The following is an 18693-nucleotide window of genomic DNA, read 5'->3' as shown; positions in this document are numbered from 1 at the left end:
AGACTTCCCTGACCCCCCTGAACCCCCCCCTACGACGCAACGCGACCATTCAACAACAAACCCCAGCTGAAAAATTTTACCCACATCAGTCTCGAGGAATCCCGACAGGCAATTCTCTCCAGTAAATCTGGCTCCCCGTTTGACCCATGCCCTCCAATGCTGCTCCACACCCTGGTGGACACGGTAAATCCAGCCATAAACTCCATCATAAACTCCTCTTTGGCCACTGCATCCATTCCGGCTGGAATGGAAGCTCGCCGCAGTCAAACCTCTGCAGAAAAAACCCCTACCTGACCCCACTACGCTCTCCAACCTTCGCCCCATTTCGTTGCTCCCATTATTGTTCAAACTGACCGAAGCTGCAGTAAATAAGCAGCTAACTAAACATCTAGAGGAAAACCACCTGTTTCATCCTAACCAGGCTGGTTTCAGGGCCAAACACTCCACGGAGTCAGCCCTCCTACATACTGTAGAGACCCTCAAGATGGCACTGGACCAAGGGAAAAAGGCCGTCCTGATCCTGCTCGACCTGTCGGCGGCCTTTGACCCGGTCTCACACCCCGTGTTGATAGGCCGCCTGACAGAGTCAGGGCTAGCAGGAACCGCCCTCGAATGGCTTAAAAACTTCCTAAGCCATAGAAGGCAAGTAACCATGCTAGGAAACTACTGCTCGGATGAAAAAACCATAAAAACAGGGGTACCACAAGGCTCAAGCCTAAGCCCGGTTTTGTTCAACCTTTATATGACCCCCCTGATTGAACTCATCACATCCTTTAACATCAGCACGATATCTTACGCTGACGACACCCAGCTCATCCTAGTACTGGATAACAACTCTTCTAAAGCGGAGGAAAACTTAAAAAACTGTCTGACGGCGACCTTCGAATGGATGCGAACGCACCACCTTAAATGCAAAACTGAAATCCTCCCTTTTGGCCAAAACAACCTTTTTTCCCCCACCAATTGGTGGCCCCAAGACGCCGAAATTCCACCAAACACCATCACGTCGGCCCGCAACCTTGGGATAAGGTTTGATGAAGCCTTATCCTTTAAGCAACAAGCTGGTAAAGTGGCAGGGTCCTGCTTCAATATCATCAAAGGTCTTAGAAGGTTCTTCGACCTCCTTCCCTTAACAGCTAGAAAGACTGTGGCAGTAGCCCTCATCACATCCCGCTTAGACTACTGCAATAGCATCTATGCAGGCTCAAACAGAACCGTCCTGCACAAATTGCAGATGGTTCAAAACGCCGCCGCCCGCCTGGTACTAAGACTACCCAGGAAATCATCTGCCTCAAAAGCACTCAAAACCCTGCACTGGTTGCCCATCCACAAAAGAGTGCTTTTTAAAATCCTGCTTATCACGTTCAGAGCCTACCACCAGTTGGGACCGACATACCTGTCCCAAAGGTTTGGAAGATATACTCCCTCACGGTCACTCAGATCATCCAACCAAAACCTACTTGCAGTTCCCAAATTTAGACTAACCACAAAAGGTGGAAAATCCATCGGAGTACTGGGAGCCAAAGCCTGGAACAAGCTCCCACCACAAATGCGCTTGATCCATTCCGAAAAACTGTTTCGCAAAACGCTCAAAACATGGATCTTCAAAACCGAAGACTCACTCTGCTTGGCGTTAATCTAACCCCACACTCTATTCATAGACCAGGATCCATGAATACGATCTACCTTAAGCAGCTTTCCCCCCTTCTTCCTTTTCGGGACAGTGATGTCTAGCGCCAAGATGCTCCCTGGAGTGTAAGTGCGCTCTATAAAAGCCTATTCACATTCACATTCACATTCACATTCACTAAACTTATATATGTGTGTACTGTCCCAATAACAAAACTGAATTGGTAAAAATAAATCTCACTTAAAAAAATTAGGCCAACAATCTTTCCGTTTTTGAAGCTCATGTTAGATGTGAAGCACATTTTAACATGAGCTTCGATTTAAATTTCATAGAGCATTTTATCAAGCCTATTATCGCCATTTTAGCGGCAGTTTCCTGCCGATAAAGCGGCAATAATTTTATCGCCCAGGCTTGATAATATGCCCCTGTTTCTTTTTCATCTAATTGTATTAATTATTTTAGATTTCTCCACTGCTTTTAGCAAATTCAGATTTTAAATCTTTTGTTGCCTCAATTATTTTTACGGACTTATTTTCTCAGGTACATTTTTCAAAGACTGGACACCAAGAAGATCCGACTTATTCCCCTTGATGTCCTGAAGAAAGGTCACTTCCTCCCAGTAGCTATGAGGCCACCGTTCACAGCCAAAGTGCAAAAGATACATGCTGCCTACCAGTCAGCAGATGCGGGGCCAGGTGACTCAGGTTGCTTACCGTTGAGTCAGTCTGCACAAATAACAATCCTGAGTTTTTTAAAACCTATGGAATTTGGAGAAATGCAAACTTTGTTCGAGTTGTGGTACACTTCAGGGAACTGAAGTATGAGTTTAGCGGCATATCAGCAGCGATGACATTAAATAATTGATGCATTCGAGGATTTTTGGACAAGCCAAATATGGATATTCATGGCCCGCTTTGCTTGTCCAATAGCTTATATAGATGAGTCCAATTCACTTGTTATGTCAAAACATTCTTCTAATTTATAGTATATTTATAATAATTTTCATAAAGTGTGAAATTTGACCAGCATGCTCATTATGATAGAGAGAGCCCGCCAAAAATTTACCTCAATCCCAGCATGCCATAACCAATTGTTGTTTATCTCTTTCCGGTCTTGGTAGGTTGATGACCAAACTGCAAGAGTAACTAAGTTCCTCCGAGCCTTGTTCCGCTGTCCCCAAAGTCGAATACCTGCCAAAGAAACCGATGAGAAACAATCAAATTACTTTTCTTAAAAATGTGATTGACTGTGACGTTTTAGATATATTTCTGGTCAAGAAAACATCTTACATCTAATGTGCCTTTGCCCGAACCTGGAAGTCGAATGACAAGCTGTAGTTAAGAAACTATTTAATGAACGTGGTATAAGGACCTGTAGACAGGCTCTTATGGCAAGCTTAGATCCCGAAAGACTTAGCAATTAATTCAGCATTTGTGAAATTTCTTATATTGGCCAAGAAAAAGTTGGACGCTTGTGTTTGAACTTTGTGTAACTACTGTCAAGTTGATTAATGGAATAATTTTAATGGGTCTGAGTACTTTTTATTGTTTTATGAGTAATATTTGAATATATGCAATGCATCAGTATTTAAGTATTGTATACATTTTTATCCGTTTTGTAAGATTTTAATTAATCAAACAAATAAATAAACATGAAACATGATATATTTTATAACAAATATCACTGTTGGTTGTTCCCACCCCACTCTGTTTTACTCTCTGCTGTATCAAAACAATGCACTTATATGGGAAGGCACATATAATGGAATTCATTCTCATGTTTTTCACAAACCATACTCTTGCTATGCTGTGGCTGAATGGAGGATGACAACTAAGAATCCGACAACCTCCTCAGCTCAAGAGGACAGGAACCTTTCTGGATCCAGTCTGGCAACTGGAGGGTACACGTAAGATGAGGGTCCTGCAGAACTAAGTGTTCTTTAGAAACACAGTGATTAGGACGCACAGTGATTAGGACAATACAAGCATAGTAGACGGCACCCCCCCCCCCTACAAGTAAGATTAATAAAGGAGATTGCACATGTGATGCTGCTTTGCTCGGGAGTTTAGGATTTTAGGAGTTTGTGAGTCATCGCAAGGAAACAGATGCCTTCGGAGTCACTGAGATGAAGTTTATAATTTGTTGATTAGAGGGAGCGTTGATGGATTTACACAAGAGGGTTTCAAATTATGAGGTCATCAATGTGGTGGCATAATTCCAACTGAGACCACTCAGGCCATGCTGAGAGGGGAGCAATGAGGAGGGTTTGAGCACACCGAGGATAAAGATGGGGTACTTCAGACAGATAGATGCTATCTTTTCTTGTGGCTCTTTGATTCTTCTAATGACATACCATTTACTCAACTTATGTTATACATGTTTAAAGTTATGTTCCCCACGTTTGTGTCACTGTTTTAACAACCACACATATATAGACAATCACTAGTGGATTAAAGTAATGGATTCAAAGTTGATTGGTGGGGTGAAGTGTGATTTGGATGCAGAGATGGAGTTTGAGATGAAAGAAGAAGTTGGCGTCTTATTACGTTTCAGTGAACTGTGTGTGTGTGTGTACAAGCGTGTTTATGTTTGTGTGTACTTTAGAAATTAGCTGCAGATGCACTATGCAGTAGGGTATCACACACTAGGGAGTCCAGTCTATGCAGCCACCCATCCTCTTTGGTGTGATGAGGAGAAGGGAAGGAAGATGGAACAACAATTGACTGATCCATGTGAAAGCAGACACCACCTTTGACAGAAAGGATGGGCATCTGCAAAGAATCCATTCATTTGGGTAGAACATAGTAAATGGTGGTTGAACCGTAAAAGCCTGAAATCATTTTCAACATGAAGTCTGTTGTGCACTAGTTCAAATGATCAACACATTATTCAAACCCTACTGAAGAACAATGAACAGTGAGGAAGGAAATAAATAGAGTTAATCTTTCAGGAAAATGCCCCAGCTGTGATTTGATTTGAACATATAAGACTGGTCAGGATGATATGCGAAGGCAGAAAAGGCAATCAAATAGGCTTTAACAGTTGCCACTGGCAGGCCTTGTGGAGCAAACAGCCGTTTGAAACGACGAACTTGTAAAAGGTCAGACTCAAATGGATTCAAATCTTCCAAATCGCACTATTGAACAAATTTGCAAACCACATAAATAGATTTTGTGACAAGTTTCAAGGCAACCAAGATGCGATCCACAACTTGAAGAGGTTAATAAAAGGACCCTATCGGACACAGCTAAATCTCCACATTTACAGCTTCAGTGTTCAAGAATTGGGGTGGAGGAACCAGACCGCCCTGTTGTAAAAGCAAGTGGACCCTAGATGAGAGAGGAGCAGGAGGCTGAACATACGCAATACCAAATCCTAATTTGCCCAAACTGGGACAATTAGAATCAGCTGTGCTTGATACTTGCACACTTTCTACAGAAGGCTTGAGTGAAACAGAATTGAGCCTGTAGGCATTCCATGGTGAACCATTCATAGGGAAGGATATGGCACAACATTAAAGTCTCTTCATCGTCTGAATCATAGTGGCCATCCTAATCTGGAGAAGATAACATCCACAACTTTGAGATGAAGTTCCTATTCATGATCCTCTAAGTAAAGATGGAATAAAGCATCCACTATCACATTTAGGGCTTTTGCAAGGTGTGTAGCTACCAGGAAAGCCCCTTTGGCTGAACCCATTGTCACAGACATATAATTCCAACAAATGATCAATAGCAACAAATCACCTTGTATTTTAATATAATGAATGGGGGTGGTGTTGTTAGACAGAACTTGCATGGCACTCTCTGAAATGGAAGAGAAAGAAGCTTTCTTAGGGGCCTGCATGCAGCTCTTGCATGGTTATGTGCCGAGTCGGCTCTGATGCGGACCAAAGACCTCACACCTCTGTTACCCAGATTGGTGTAGTGGCCCTGCGCGGAGGTTTCCATAACTGAGGCTTCAAGCACCTGTAGATGTTTATGGGAATTATCTACCAAAGGGTTGGAGAAAGATGTCCACCAGTGCAGACCAAGATGAACTGACTCCAAGATCTGCAGCTGAGCAGATCGGCTTGCTGATATTGGAGTCACTGCTTTCTCAGGCACCACCAATAGTGCTTCCACAGCATCCATCTCTGTTGAGGCACTAACATAAAGCACAAGGCAATCCGACCCAACAGTCATAGGCCTTGCAGAACTGGGACTCGTTCCTGAATAATAAACATTGGAATCTTCTCCTGAATCTCCACAATTCTCTCATGAGGAGGAAAGGCCTTCAGGTGAGTTGTGTACAGAAGCACCTCTCTGAAGGTCAACCTCTTTGAGGGTGTGTGTGACATGATTTTTCAGGTGTGATTGCAAAGTCAGAGTCAAAAAGAAGGATCATAATGTGCTGAAGATGATCCCTGATGAGCCCTGGACAACCTCCCTTTACCAGACTGTCAGCCTACATTGAAAAACATGGACTCCTGAACACTGTAGTGAAGCTGCCACAACTGCCAGAATATTTGTGAAGACACTTGGTTGTGTTTATAGGGCATATGGCTGGACAATGAACTGATACCTCTGGGACCCCACAGCGAACGCCGGGTAATAACTGTGAGTGGGGAGGATTGGAAGATGAAGATAGACATCATGGAGATCCAGGGATCCCAGCCAACTCCCAGCTTTGAAGGGCTAGCTAAACCAAGCTCATGAACATAATCTTAAAATTATCCTGCCAAATGAACAGATTCTCAAGGCAAAGGGAATAAAGAAATAATAAGAGTGAATCATGTGCCCATTTTCTTCAGAGGCAGCTCCTTGAGGGAGAGCAAGGGCAAGAACGTTTGCCTTTAAAAATGAAGTGTGTGCTGGAGAGCGCTTCCTGGTTGAAAGAGAGCTCCCCAACAGGGAGGACAGGAAAAGTAGGGCATAGTTCAGTTCAGTAGTTTGTAATTCCTTCCTAATTGGTAGAAACATGACTGACCCTTTCTCCACTAGTAAATAGTGCTTGAAGTGGAAGGGATTATTTGAGTCAGGGAAAACACTAAACATTGGCATGGACTGGAGCTGCCTCTGATGGTGTCCCTTAGATCCACCCCTTATTGACAAGAACAGTACATCTGTTGGGGTGTCTGGACCAGCTGAAAACCCTGATACTGCGGAGACTGCATTGCCCTAAGAGTACAACCAAAACTTTATTTACTGTCAGTGGCATTGGTCTGTTGGGTATGCCCAATGAGCATTCAATGGCTCTACCCTTTGAAGAGTTCCATGGAGGAGTTGGCCTTTTCTCTAAACAGTAACTTGACATCATAGGACATGTGTACAGTGCATGTCCTACATGAGTCTGTAGAAGTCTATGCCGCGTATCAAAGTGTGATGACGTATGTTATAACACAACTAAGCATGACGATGTAGGGTGACATTAGAGTCAGTGCCTGCTCAATACATGCAGCCCTTCAGGAGCTCTTTGCACACATCTAAGATATCATTGACCATATCACCAAAGGATTTGTCATGTGTTCAGGCAGGCTGATAAAAATCGTAATCTCAGTCGAGAATGACGAATGAATCAGATTCAGATCTGAAAATATCCTCCATGCAGGAAAATCTCAAGAGCCTAGAAAGATGCTCAGCTAAGGGGACATCATGAACCCAAGTCTTTACCTTTTCTATTGCCACTTGGATAATGTAACTGATTCTAGGATTTTTGAGGTGGCAGCATGATCAGCTCTGAAGGGAATGGCATTGACGCTGTGCACATGGGAGTTGGCACTTTGCAGGGCCTATTCTTCTTGGAAGCGAAACCAAGGTGCGGGCCCATATAGCCGTAGAATCAGAGCATGTAACGATCGGAGTCTCCAGGGTTGACAATCTCTCATGATTAGGTCCAAGTTTCAGGGAGTGGCCCAAAGTGCAACGGAGCCATTCTGAAGTAATCTATCATGGACTATTGGAAGACCTGGACCTGCATCACATTGGCTGATAGGGTCAGAAAGTCCAGATTCATCTTCTTTAAACTCCGAATTTGTTCCAGTAACAGGAAAGAGCCAAGTGTTGGGGAAATGCAGTAAGGCTCTGAGAAGTTCTGGAAGTAGTGATGGACAGCTCCCTTAAGGAAAAATAGGATTTTTCCGTCCAATGGCTGTTTTCATGTTTCTGATGGTAAGGTATTTTAGGAGATCATTTACCGTTCTCGGACTTGACTGCAGGGTAAGAATCATTTTGGTGTATCTCTGTGGGATTTTTGAGAATGAATTTTGCCTCTAATATACTTCAACAACTTTAAGGAAAAGGAGTCTCTGGCCATGACATTACGTTCACAGCCCACAGACTACATCCAGATCGTGTATTGTTCAAAAAAGGAGATCTTCTTGTGCCATCTGTGGCAAGTTATGAAACCTGTGATCTTAGGGTTAGACATATGACCTAGTCGCTGTCTAAAGCTGATTAACTTTAACAGTGATTCATCACAACCCCAAACCCACGTCAATGGGGCATGGAAATAAAGAAACTGGTGCTAACGTGCCAACTTCTGCCGGATGTTCTCCAGTGCCATCACATTTGGGATGAGTGGAATTGCAGCAGGAGCTGGGAACATTTTCTCAATCTCGTGCCTGGACTATTTTTATAAGGAAAGAAATCTGAGCGAAGACTTATAGGTTAGAAAAAACAGTCACAGCAAACTACCACGCCCTGAGAATAAAGCACTTCACAAACCAGCAATAGGATACCAATGTTTGAAAGCATAATTCCTTGCTACTCAATTTAAAGCTGTTTTCCAAAGGCTGCATTTGGTAGAAGAGATTCTTTGCTGATAAAATATTTGATATTATGTTTGAATATCTGGGGCACTGTACCAAACCTCTTTTCTGTGTTTATTTATTATTTAAAATCCTGCTTGGAAAGTGGACAGCAAATATGTTCACATTTCTTGCAAAGACAAACAAATCAAACTAGGAGAAAACTACTTTAATATAAGTCACTACTGCGGATTATTATTATAGACATTTGTGAATATCAATGTTAACATCTGGAAGAGTCGGTAAAGTCCTAAAATATTAATACTGCAGTGAGCTCTTTCAGTGGGAGCTAGCAGAAAAGGAGTAAGGACAGAAATGGAGTAAGGTCCCTTACTGAGCAGTGGGTTTAGTCACATTCAGATGATTTTCTACTCACACTTGGTGATTTCAAATGTCTGTATTATTGGTAAACACTTTGCTACTCATCTGAGAAGTACCAACGTTTTCTGAAGTTTCTTGAGGCCAGAACACACTTATTCAGCCTCTTTGTTTTCACTTTTCCTTTGGTAGAAACACATTTACTTGCCTCACTTTGCTTTAAATTATGGGAAAGGTTGACCGCCTAATCCCACATCATCACCAGTGTCAACTGTCCGCATAAATAGATAAGTAAGTACATTTTTTATTGTTTAGTTAATTAAAACCATTTCAATTTTCTTCCCTGTTGATAGCAGCCAAGAATTAACAAGATTTAAAATAATTCAACAGTCAGTTGCACCAAAAGGAGTCTTGCAGATTAAAATCACTGTTAAATCGTTATTACATTGTAAATTTCGATGGAATAATGCCTGTACTCTAATTTTTGTACAAGGATTGCAATTATAAATCGACATTTAACAGATGTCCATTGTTAGTCCCTTCGGTACCAGCAATAAGTCAATGTGAATAAAAGTAGTTGTCTGCAGGCTGATAGACCAGACTACTTGGTATATGATCTGGTGTGAGATGTTCTCCCGTTAGTTCAACTGTTGTTGTTAGATTCTTATTTGACAAAGATCGTTCCATTATACTAGTTAAGTGTTTTTGTTTGGTAAACTGTGGTTTACATGTTGGAACGAGGTGTGATTTAGAAGGTACCTGAGGCAACCTTGTATTATTTCCTTCCCTGCCTGTATACATTTTGGTGTCTAATTTGAATGGGCTTTCCCCATTTTCAAGCTTATTTGTTTTGCTTTCAGCTGAGGTATTATCCCGGATCGCTATGTTTGAGACCCTCAGTAGTTTTTTTAGGTAATCCCTACTGATTCCAGGGGTGTTACATCTGGCCTCTTGCTTAAATCCATTTGAGAGGAAAGTGGAGTGGCAGGTGTTTGTGAAGAAATTTGTTTTTCAGTACAGTTTGTATTTTGTGACCTAGCGAAAATTGGGAATAGTTTAGTTATATTGTTCGCCATGGGCTCCCTAGTTTCTTTCTTACTTTTCTTTCTCTCTTTTTTTGTCTTCTGGTTTGCAATGATGGTTTTTGTTCACTCAAAACTGCCTTTAAATATGATATCTCATCTGGTTCTATAATCTCAATTTTTCCTCTAATCAATAACTCGCTGAATTTGTTAATTCCTGAACCGTTGTTTAGTGCTGCTGGTAACAACTGATCTTTGATAATTGTTCCAGGTTGGATTTTATCCGTCGGAGCGCTAATCAAGCGTTTGTTGAGGCAGATGATCTGTTCCAGTAAGTTTGGTAACAGGATTAGTTTGTCTAATATAGGACCACAGGTGCATGCAGATGCAGCTGGAGTGTATGTGGATTGTAATATAGTTATTAAATTAGTTAGGCTATCCATTCTTTTATATATTCCGTCAATATAGGAGGCCATGACATTCATTAGATCAATTTTAATGTCTTACTTATCTGACTGTAGAATCAGTGTGTTTGTTGATGCTTGAAGCGGAGTCAGCACCAGGGCAACAATATCCATCTGAGGCCAGGTACTGGCACTAGCCCTGTTATCGGTTGGACCGAGCGGCCTCACCTTTTCCTTGCCTTTGCCCAAGGTCTTTTCGCTGGCCATGTTCCCACATGGACTAGTAGGCCTATTCTTTTACTGTACCTGAAGGCCTATGGTTAGTGGGGAGGTGTACCCATCCTTTTCATTAATTTTTGATGAGATATTTGCTTCAAGGACGATAAATTCAGTAGACCCAGGGTGTAGGTAGGTCTAAAGGGTGCTTTTTTGATACAGTGTTGTTTTTGAACTTTGCAATTTATTTTGCCTTTGTTTATAGTCCCAATCGTCCTTATAGTTCCTTGTGGACCCCTCATATGGCTCCTTTTCCAAATGTACTTTAGAGGTCCTGTCTATTTGTTCTTCTTTTTCTGTTTATAGTTGCCATAAATTTAACCATGGGAAGTCAGAGTCCTCCTTATTCAGGGGTAGCATTGATATGTTGGATATATTGCCTTGACCAGAGCTTAGGCCGGAAACTGATAAAGGATTGCCAGGATTCTTGTCTTTAATCTTACTCTCTTTATTTGCACCAAGAGTTATGGTGACGCTTCCATCTCTAAGTGTAGTTTGATTGCGTGTCAGCATGGTTGTACCTGTCTCAGCATTTTCCACGCGTACGGTGTGTACAAGAGCTGTTTTTGTTAAATTATGCTGCAAAGCATGGCCCCTATTTATGTTTCCCCTGTTTAGTTCTGGTGTATGATAGATCAATTGCTTTCCTGATGTAGATAGAGCAGTTAGTCCTGTAGCTTTGTTTGTATGGCTAATGTTGTGTTTTTCCAGCGTGGACATCGCCTGCCAACTGATAGGTTTAAAAGGAGCTAGTGGAGTCATCAGACCAGGCGTGTCTCCTGTTTCAGCAAATTCAGCTGAGTCTGGATCCTTCAGAAATTGAAATCTGGAGCTTGCAGTACCCCAGGATTGCTTAGATGGTTTTCCAAACATAAAAGCTCATGTGGAGACTAATGGGCTCCTTAATGTAACGGGCGTGCCCTCAGTTTGTTTATCTTTTTGTTTTAGTTTATTTCATTTTTTGTGGGTGGCTGTTCTATCACATGGTGTCTTCCTGACTCTGTCAGACCACATGGTTACTTAAGTTTGGTGTTTATTAATTATGCAGACAAGTACGCAGGAGGGCAGAGGGCAGACTGTTGAAGGGGCGGTGAGCAGTCTCTGCTTGCACTACCCACCCCCCTACTGATGTGAAAAATGCCTTGGGGCTAACATCAGGGTTCCACTCACCATGAGTAGTAATTCTGTGCTGTGCCTTTCTCCAGTTCTGCACCCACTGTCCACTTGGTTACTTGGGACAGCTGCCCTTGCAGCTGTAGTAGGGGAAAAAGACAACAAAGACTGCATCTAGGATGGCTCGCTTTGAGGGATAGGGTAGACCTTGCCCCCGCAGTGCCTATCCGCTCTACTCCGTTGAAAAAAGCCCTTCTCCTTGCTGTTAGTTCGGTTTTCTCCCGCTGCCTTCCAGAAAGTTGTGTTTTCAGCAGCAGCTGGCCTGATCGGCAGCTATCTGTCTGTCTCCACTCTCCGCACTCCGTGAGCTGCCGGTCAGTGAATCTGGCAGAGAATTGGCCATGAGAGGGGGGAAATGGAGCGGGCGGGTCCGCCACGCGTCGTGGCACCTTAGCCGGCAGCGCCCGACCCTAGAGCCTCCGGGCAGCTTACACAGAAGGTACCCTAAGCTGGTACCCGCACACTTGGAAGCCCCGCTCCGCCACAGGCTCAGCTCAGCGCGGCTCAGCTCACCAGCAGCCAGCATCCGGAAACACAGCCCTCGCGGCAACAGAGAAACAGGGAAAACAGGAACTGGAGCCAGGAGCTACAATTAAGGTTGACAGCCTAATACCACATCATCACCAGTTTCAAAAATCCCCATAAATAGATGATGTTGGAGAAGTGTACTGAAGACTTATTTTTCCTTGGGCTGGGGCAGATAAACCTGGTCACCTCACTGGTGGTGTTACGGTACACAAAAAGTACAGTCAGAGTACTGTGGTTAGTCAGTCGCACCCATAGTTCAATGCTATGACTTTGGGAATCACATGCTTATGTGTATCAGTAAGTCTTATTTCCCCCATTTAAGACACTAGGAAAGAGAGTTTCTCACCAGGGACCCAATACATAAGGACTCACTTCTAGAATACTGGCATTTACATTAGATTAAAGATAGGGCACAGAGTACCTCTTCATTGATAGTGTGTCTCAACTAGCTACTCCTACGTTTTATGTGAAGAGAATGCTCCATTTCCTCCAGTCAGGCAGCCTTAGAACATAGTAATGCTCTGTTAGCCTTTTATTGCTCCCTGGGTAGTAGCCACCCACATCACTCTGCATGAATTCTTACTTTAAAGTCATCTCACTAAGGTCAGGGTTTTCTCACAGGGCCTCGTCCCTATTGTATATATAGACCTTCAAGGGTTTGGATGCATCTTTAACTAAATGCCAGAAAACACGTGTCTCAAGTAGAACCAGATGCCCTTGTGTGGCAGAAAGCATTGTCTCCACCTCTGTTTAAAGGTCCTTCTCCTTTGATGTAGGAACCATTTTCATGGCCAGGCAATATTTTCCCCCACAATGCGCTCTACTGGAGAATCAATACTTATGGCAGCTTTCCCCTGTGCAATGGCCCCTACAAATGCAGAAAGGTACTGCCAAGGGGTACTTCTGGCAACTTCTTTGGATTCCCTTGAAATGTGAATAATGGTCTTCTAGGTACTGTCAGGCCTCACAAACCTTTCCTTTACCAAAGTTCAATGTACAATAGCATACATAATGTAACATACAGAGAGGGGACATCACTAACCCCGTTCTGTCACGTACCTATGTGGGAAATTAATGTGATCACTTATGGTTCCATTGAGTAATTTGGTCTTTGGAAACTAAAACTAGCTATCCAGCTGTCTACAGGGATTTCTTGGCACCTCTTGCCCTCATGCTTGTGATTCAGGTTTCTACAGTTTCTGGCAAATCTACAGAGTCACTGCTGAATGCTCTGTTTCTATCCATAAGACATCTATTCTGTAATCGTGCGTGTATTCGGAGATCAGGTATTCTTATAACGGTTTGGGGGAAATGTAAGCTAATTATTAACCCACCTCTGTTATTGTGTTTAATTGTGACGCAGCGTGTGGAGTTGCAACTGTTCAGACTCCTTTTATTGACTTGGTTTTGTTTACACATATGTGTGTTCGGTGGCTAGTCACACTCCCTACAGAGCAATAACTTCTCGAAATTTAAATTATCAATATATAACTAAGTCTTTGATAAACCTGGCAACAGGGGGTTAAAACTCTAGGATATTAGCCCCATCATTACCAGTAGCATTTGGGTTGGTTGTGATTGTTATTTCAACAAGACAATGTTGTGGAGGATACCTAGTTGGAATATTTGAGCATCATTAGTAACAGAAAACAATATTGTCATTGGGTCAAAATATTTCTGTAACAATGAGAGATCAGGTTGCTTTGAACTGTAAATAACCAACTGCCGATGGCAAAAACTGCATAAGTTATACTTCTGTATACTTTAATACTTTAATTTGACATCATCATTAAATAAATACATCTTTTAATCACTTCATTTATCTGGACATAACATTTCTTTGCCATTTCGGACGAAAGTATACCTTCTCCAACAGTAAAATGGATGATGTTCTCCTCAACATTTAGCCCGTGTGTTCCAAATACTCCAATTGCTGGAGAAAATCCATTATGGAAGGCACAGCCCTGGACATAGGACTCATTGGGTTGAACCTGAAAAATGCAAGATAATTTAAGCTTAATGTAGCACACGAGGGCTTTCAAAACGATGGAAAATCAAATACATGTATATTTGTTTAAGCTTATTTATATGTGCACATTCTTATTTCCATGCTTCAGATGGTGCGACAGACTCCTTGGTGGTGGAGGTTACTAGGATAATTTTTCCCTGGACAAAGAAATAACCAGCGGTGCCATTGGTGCCACCGTAAGTCATAACTGCTTTCTTATAGAGTCCAGTATAGTAAAGTGAAGTTTGCTCATGTTTAACAATGTACCTTGGTGAGAAAAGGAATTGTGCAAGGAAACACTCTATTTGCTGGGTAGTTGGTTAGGGGACTGTTTGTAAGTCAGGAACCTAGTTTTAACAGAAAACACTCATCAGTATTGGAACTCAGGCCTACTAAATTGTAGAATATCTCATTGCATTTCAGCAAATTGTGGGCGCCAACACATGGCATATGACTGCTCCCAGATAAAGTTGGACTGCAGTGACAGGTTTATTATGGCTTTAGGACCAACTTTGCACTGTGACAACAAATACTAAGTCAATACTAATACTCTAGTGGTGCACTGTCTCCCACAGCACAAAACTGGGCATGTCAGCATCCACTTTTGTGTGCATGCATCAGGAATATTTCAGCTTCAGAAAAAATAGGCAAGGGTTAATCATTAGGTATATATTGTGGTACAAACCATTCAATTGATATGAAAGAAACACTGTGTCGTACCTCGTTTAGGTTGAGGAAGGCGAGTGAATATCTGGGATCATAATCCTCCCTGTAGCCCTCCTGGCCACTGTGATAGAATTCAACATTATTAATTCGTGCATTTCCTAAGGAAAAAGCGATTAAATGCTTTAGAAGATTTTTGTTTGCAAAAAAGAATTAACTAAGTATATCACAATATGTAAAATGGCATTCGTTATAGAACATGAATAATGTCATGTTTAGAAAACGACATATAAATTCTCAAACTCCTCTCACATAATGTTGATTATCTTCAACTCGCTATATTCAATGACAGTTTTTTTAATAAGAGAGCAAGAATCAATACAGAGCCTTACTTACATTAATCATAAACAAAGCTAAAAAACAGATACAGGAATAATTAATACTAGATAACACCAGCAGTCACTAAAACGACTTTGTATGCTTCGCTTGCAAAGGTCATTAAGTGAAAGTATTCTCTTGCAATGGCCTTCTTTCAAAACCCTCTCCATTGTACATAAAATTTAACTCCAACACAGCCCTTCTTTCCTGATGATTTAACTCTGATTGTATCAGCCCAACCCGTCCTTGCGGTCGGCCAGTCAATGTCTGTCAACTGTACCCCAAGAGGGGGTATTTGTAGAGACCCCTCTTTCCCCATTTCAGCAGTAACACTGTGCAACTCCCTCCCAGTGCCCTGTGAGCAGACCCCACTCACTGCAGAACCCAATATAGCCAAGCATGCAAAGCTAACCGAACCTTGGGGCATATTATCAAGGGGGTTTATCTCTGCTTTTTTGGCTTTAAAAGCCAAGAAAGCGGAGATAAAATTATCTCCCTATTACCTAGCTGTCGCTAACACCAGTTAGGGACAGCTAGTAGGACATTTATGGCACAATTGAATGGGTTTGCTTAGATTGAGCCGCACATCTTAGATTGTTACGCCAAGTGTAATCGTGACAATAGGTCATTAAGCAATTGCGACTACGGCGAGGGTGCTGAAGGTATGTGACACCTACCCACCAAGGTGTCGTTTACTCCCAAGATCCAAAGGAACTTGGGTCACACATGCAAAAATAGAATACCTCAGCACACCCTTCACATTATTTCTGTAAATGGTAGTCTCAGTGTTACTTGACACAATTTTGGCAATCTCAGTGCCCTATGTGATTCAGTCCAGGAAAAGATTATAGTCTCAGGAGGTAATGATATAGTAGTCCAAACAGGTCTCCTTGGATTGAAGTTTGTTTATTCTCATATACCACTGGAAGAAAACAGCCGACGCGCGTTTCGCCCACAGGGCTTTTTCAAGGCTTGTAGTTATTTTCCTTCTAGTGATTAGGGTCCACAAAAATATTTCCAAATATAAGTATTTTTGAATCCAGTCAGTCACACATTACGAAATGGGTCTGCTTTTGTCATTCACTCTATATTGTAATGAAAATATGTCCAATTAGAGGGAATGTATTGATTTCCTTTCCGAATGAATGAGCCAAAAACCCAATTTATATGGCATCCAATCCCAAGGTATGGGTTTTATTCCATGAATCTTGATAAATCCAAGAATAAATCTATTAAACAGCAGCGGGGGCAGTGTAACGCGTCCAGGTAAATCCAATACGAACACAGGTGTTATAGAGTGAATGACAAAAGCAGACCCATTTCGTAATGTGTGACTGACTGGATTCAAAAATACTTATATTTGGAAATATTTTTGTGGACCCTAATCACTAGAAGGAAAATAACTACAAGCCTTGAAAAAGCCCTGTGGGCGAAACGCGCGTCGGCTGTTTTCTTCCAGTGGTATATGAGAATAAACAAACTTCAATCCAAGGAGACCTGTTTGGACTACTATATCATTACCTCCTGAGACTATAATCTTTTCCTGGACTGAATCACATAGGGCACTGAGATTGCCAAAATTGTGTCAAGTAACACTGAGACTACCATTTACAGAAATAATGAGAAGGGTGTGCTGAGGTATTCTATTTTAGCTAGTAGGACATAGCGACCATCTTGGGCCCCACTTTGCATGTCAGTGATATTTATCACTAATGACATGCAAAGTGGGCGTGCCAAGATGTTAACGACTGAAAACAGTTGCTAACATCGCTATCTCCTATTACCAACTTTGGGAGATATTCGCGCTAAGAGCGAATATCTCCAAAGGCTAACACCTGCCCTGAGCAGTTCTTAGCCATGTTATCCAATGGGAGGTGGATAACATGGCTAAGAGTATTAGCTCGGTAATGCATGAATATCGCTGACTTTTCAGCGATATTCCTTCATTTGCAGCGATTTTTATCGCATTTGCGATAAACCTTGGTAATACCAAGGTTTATTTGCGGTAAAAATCGCCGCAGCTCAGCGGTAAATTTTTGTCTCTAACCAAGCAATAGCGATAATTTTCGCTATTGCTTGGTAATATGCCCCCTGGCTTTTTAATCCCTAATATTAACTCAGATCTCCTTTTACAGCAGCCTTGGTGTGCTATTTATTTGCACCAAGAAGCCCAGCACTCTATACAAACACATTACATAACATATAAATCCCTTTCTGTATTTGGCAAGGGGAATGTTAAATACTGTCAAAGTAGCACAAGAAAAAGAAGTAAAATCCATAAAGACGGAATGTATGATTTTGTTATTTCCTGTCTATTTTTGGGTGCATTTGGTCATCGGCATGGGCGTAGCTACAGTTCATACGCGACATGTTCATCTATTCACATTCTTTTTAGTAGAAAACCACTTTGGGGCATATTATTAAGAACAGCTTTAAAATTATCGCCGCTTTAGCGGCAGAAAACTGCTGCTAAAGCGGCGATAATGGCCATGATAATATGCCGTTGTATATTCCCATAGAAGCCCAGGTTCTGGTGTGAACCTGGGCTTCTATGGAAATTCACAAGGGCATATTAGCATGCCAATTATTGCCACTTTAGCAGCAGTTTCCTTCCGCTAAGGCGGCCATAATTTTAACGCCGTTCTTGATAATTTGGCCCTGTATTCGGCTTCAGAAATTGTAGTCCTTCCTTCGCTAAACAGCAACGTCCATAATCAGCTTCACAAGAAGGGAAAACAGTGGACTGCATCCACAAACAGTCGGATATAGGAATACATCTTTGTTTGTTTCATTACCTCGGTACACACGGCCGCCAGCTGTAAACCTGCTGACGAGCACTCGAGCGCCGAAAGACTCCTTGTACCACCCGGCATAATCTTCACCGATTATTTTGATGTTTCTGCTGAGCAGGCCCACATCTGCAGCCAGAGTGTAGCTGACACCTGTACCTGCCACCTGGTGAGTTTCAGCTGAAAAAAGAGATTTCGTTGAAAATATTGATACTTTTTCCCTTTTACGAAAGATCAGGCACATTGCGTAATTACTAGACCATAACATAATCATATAGCTTTATCTGGAGAAGCCTATACACCACTTGAAAGAATTGAGAGGAAAGAATTAAAGTATTATGTTTTTGATCTCTGTTATATTTGGGGGTCTCTAGTTGGCACATATAGGTACTTGTGACAAATAGGGACACTTGCCTCTTGTCAGGGAAAGGGGGTACACTCCTAAAATCACCCCTGCTCACCCCCTTGGTAGCTTGGCACGAGCAGACAGGCTTAGCTAAGAGGCAGTGTGTAAAGCATTTGTGACCACTTACAATAATCCAGTGACAACACTACAGATGGACAACGCACAGGTTTTATATCAAAAATAATTTTAATTTATATAGACTTAACACAAGACCACAAACGACAAACATCCACAATACTGTACTTAAAATGGTAGTTTTAGCTTAGTTCCGTTCAGTTCTGAAAATGCAACACTTTAAGTCAATGTACCTT

At 42.0% G+C, this 18693-nt stretch overlaps 1 protein-coding gene across 1 annotated transcript in view; it reads right to left on the bottom strand.

Annotated features, from left to right (window-relative positions):
- The window catches only part of LOC147724582 (fibrocystin-L-like), a 2246326-nt gene that overhangs the window by 430298 nt on the left and 1797335 nt on the right, over positions 1–18693 (bottom strand). Inside the window, exons 65-68 of the mRNA XM_086918063.1 lie at positions 17983–18156; positions 14867–14970; positions 14003–14129; positions 2696–2820 (exon numbers count right to left, since the gene is read on the bottom strand). Coding sequence (XP_086774189.1) covers positions 2696–2820; positions 14003–14129; positions 14867–14970; positions 17983–18156 — 530 coding nt within the window. The remainder of the gene's footprint in view (positions 1–2695; positions 2821–14002; positions 14130–14866; positions 14971–17982; positions 18157–18693) is intronic.

Source organism: Lissotriton vulgaris, chromosome 4_1 (assembly GCF_964263255.1).
Source record: "Lissotriton vulgaris chromosome 4_1, aLisVul1.2, whole genome shotgun sequence".
NCBI lineage: Eukaryota > Metazoa > Chordata > Amphibia > Caudata > Salamandridae > Lissotriton > Lissotriton vulgaris.
Note: the sequence above shows the minus strand (reverse complement) of the source record. Positions and strands in the feature narration are given on the sequence as shown.